This window comes from Egretta garzetta, unplaced genomic scaffold, assembly GCF_000687185.1.
Source record: "Egretta garzetta isolate BGI_Z169 unplaced genomic scaffold, ASM68718v1 scaffold5, whole genome shotgun sequence".
Classification (NCBI taxonomy): Eukaryota; Metazoa; Chordata; class Aves; order Pelecaniformes; family Ardeidae; genus Egretta; species Egretta garzetta.
In genome coordinates, this window is record NW_009259707.1 from 4,121,844 (window position 1) to 4,123,374 (window position 1,531).

At 45.3% G+C, this 1,531-nt stretch overlaps 1 protein-coding gene across 1 annotated transcript in view; it reads right to left on the reverse strand.

The window, feature by feature from the left end:
* The window catches only part of MAP4K4 (mitogen-activated protein kinase kinase kinase kinase 4), a gene marked incomplete at its 5' end in the record, with an annotated part of 164,981 nt that overhangs the window by 36,192 nt on the left and 127,258 nt on the right, over nucleotides 1-1,531 (reverse strand). Inside the window, one exon of the mRNA XM_035894358.1 lies at nucleotides 462-548. Within this exon, the coding sequence (XP_035750251.1) occupies nucleotides 462-548 (87 nt within the window). The remainder of the gene's footprint in view (nucleotides 1-461; nucleotides 549-1,531) is intronic.

Consider the following 1,531-nt stretch of genomic DNA (forward strand, 5'->3'; position numbering starts at 1 on the left):
CTTGACATGATTGGAGAGTTATGTCAAAACTGATTTTTATCGGAGGGAAAAAAAAAAAAGTTATTTACACTAAATCCAGTGTAAAGTTCATAAAACAATGATTTAGACCAACACTAGGCCATTGTATCCTGGGGTGGATTTACATATCATGGGTACTTTTTATCTGCAACATAAGCACTCTAGTTCTTCACTGAATGCCAAGGTCTGTTCAGAAACTCGACCACCACACCAGAACTGTTCCACTTTAGCATAAAGCCTCCTCTTACTGCCCAGAAAGCAGTGTGACCATACAGCACTTCTCATATGTGCCTGTCAGCCCACGACGCTAGCATAAATGGCCTTTTAATCAAGCTCCTTTGTTGTCATACTGTCAGTGCAGCTGTGCCCGACTGAGGGAAGCCTAGGACTGGCCGGATAAATGGATCCTATAGCTACTGAACAAAACAGATACAGTGCTTTACCAGTAACATGGCCTGCTCCTGGAGCAGCTGCTGCTGTAGAATTTCCAAGTGCCGCTGCTCCTCTTCTAGCTGTCGCCTGATATACTCCTGTCACATAGAAATTACCCAGCAATAAATTTATTCAAAAGGAATGCATCAGAACCCCCTGGGTGGAACACCACACGCTACTTCCCCAGTTCAGCTTTAACGAGAAACGCACTTCAGGATGGATTAGTGCCTGTGGAACAATTTAGGAAGGCCTGCCTCCTGAGCATCGGATTTTGGCCCCTTCCGTTCTGAAATTTGGACTCCTGCAAAAGTTGCCGGCATGGGCCAGAGCTCATTTACATATTTTGGAAGTGGTTTCAAGAAGCAGCAAAATGCACTTGAAGGTTTTGGAAAGTTAAAACACAGCAAGTCTGACTCAACACAGCCAACACAAAGTCACATGCAAGTTGTATTAAACATTAGTTTGTTGCACTGGTGCGATGAACTGTTAGCAACAGCTAGAGCCAGGCTTAGTGTAGGCAGGCCTGGAGCAAGCTCCCCCAGAGGGGCTCTGCCAAGTGCAGTTGGGACCTGCCCTGCCATCTCCCCTGCCGCCCTCACCAAAAGCTTCTCCTGAGCAGACGCTGCCAGCCTTGCTGAATTATGCGATGGTTATGACACAAACAAACATCCACCAGGAAACGGGTATTAGACCAAACTCGCTTGCTCTTGCCATCTAGCCATCTCTTCTCCTGCAGCCTCAATAGGTCGAGAGGTTTACCCGCTGCTTCGCCTGACCCCCTGGAAGAACTCAAACTCCGAAGCACCAAACCCAAGCTGGTAACATCCTATCATGCAATTAATGGAAGTATGTAACATGTGCATGCGCACACACACAAGCACACGCACACGTTTACAGTGTATGCATAAAGAAATTAATGGATCAGTGATAAGGTGATGGGAGCTATAGAAAGTCTTGTGACAGACTGATGAGATACACTATACTGTTGTTACGCACATTGGCTGAGCCATAGTTTGGGTTAACAAAAATTCTAAGAGGGGGCATGTCTTTTCTTCTAAAAAAAAAAAAAAAAAAAAAAAAA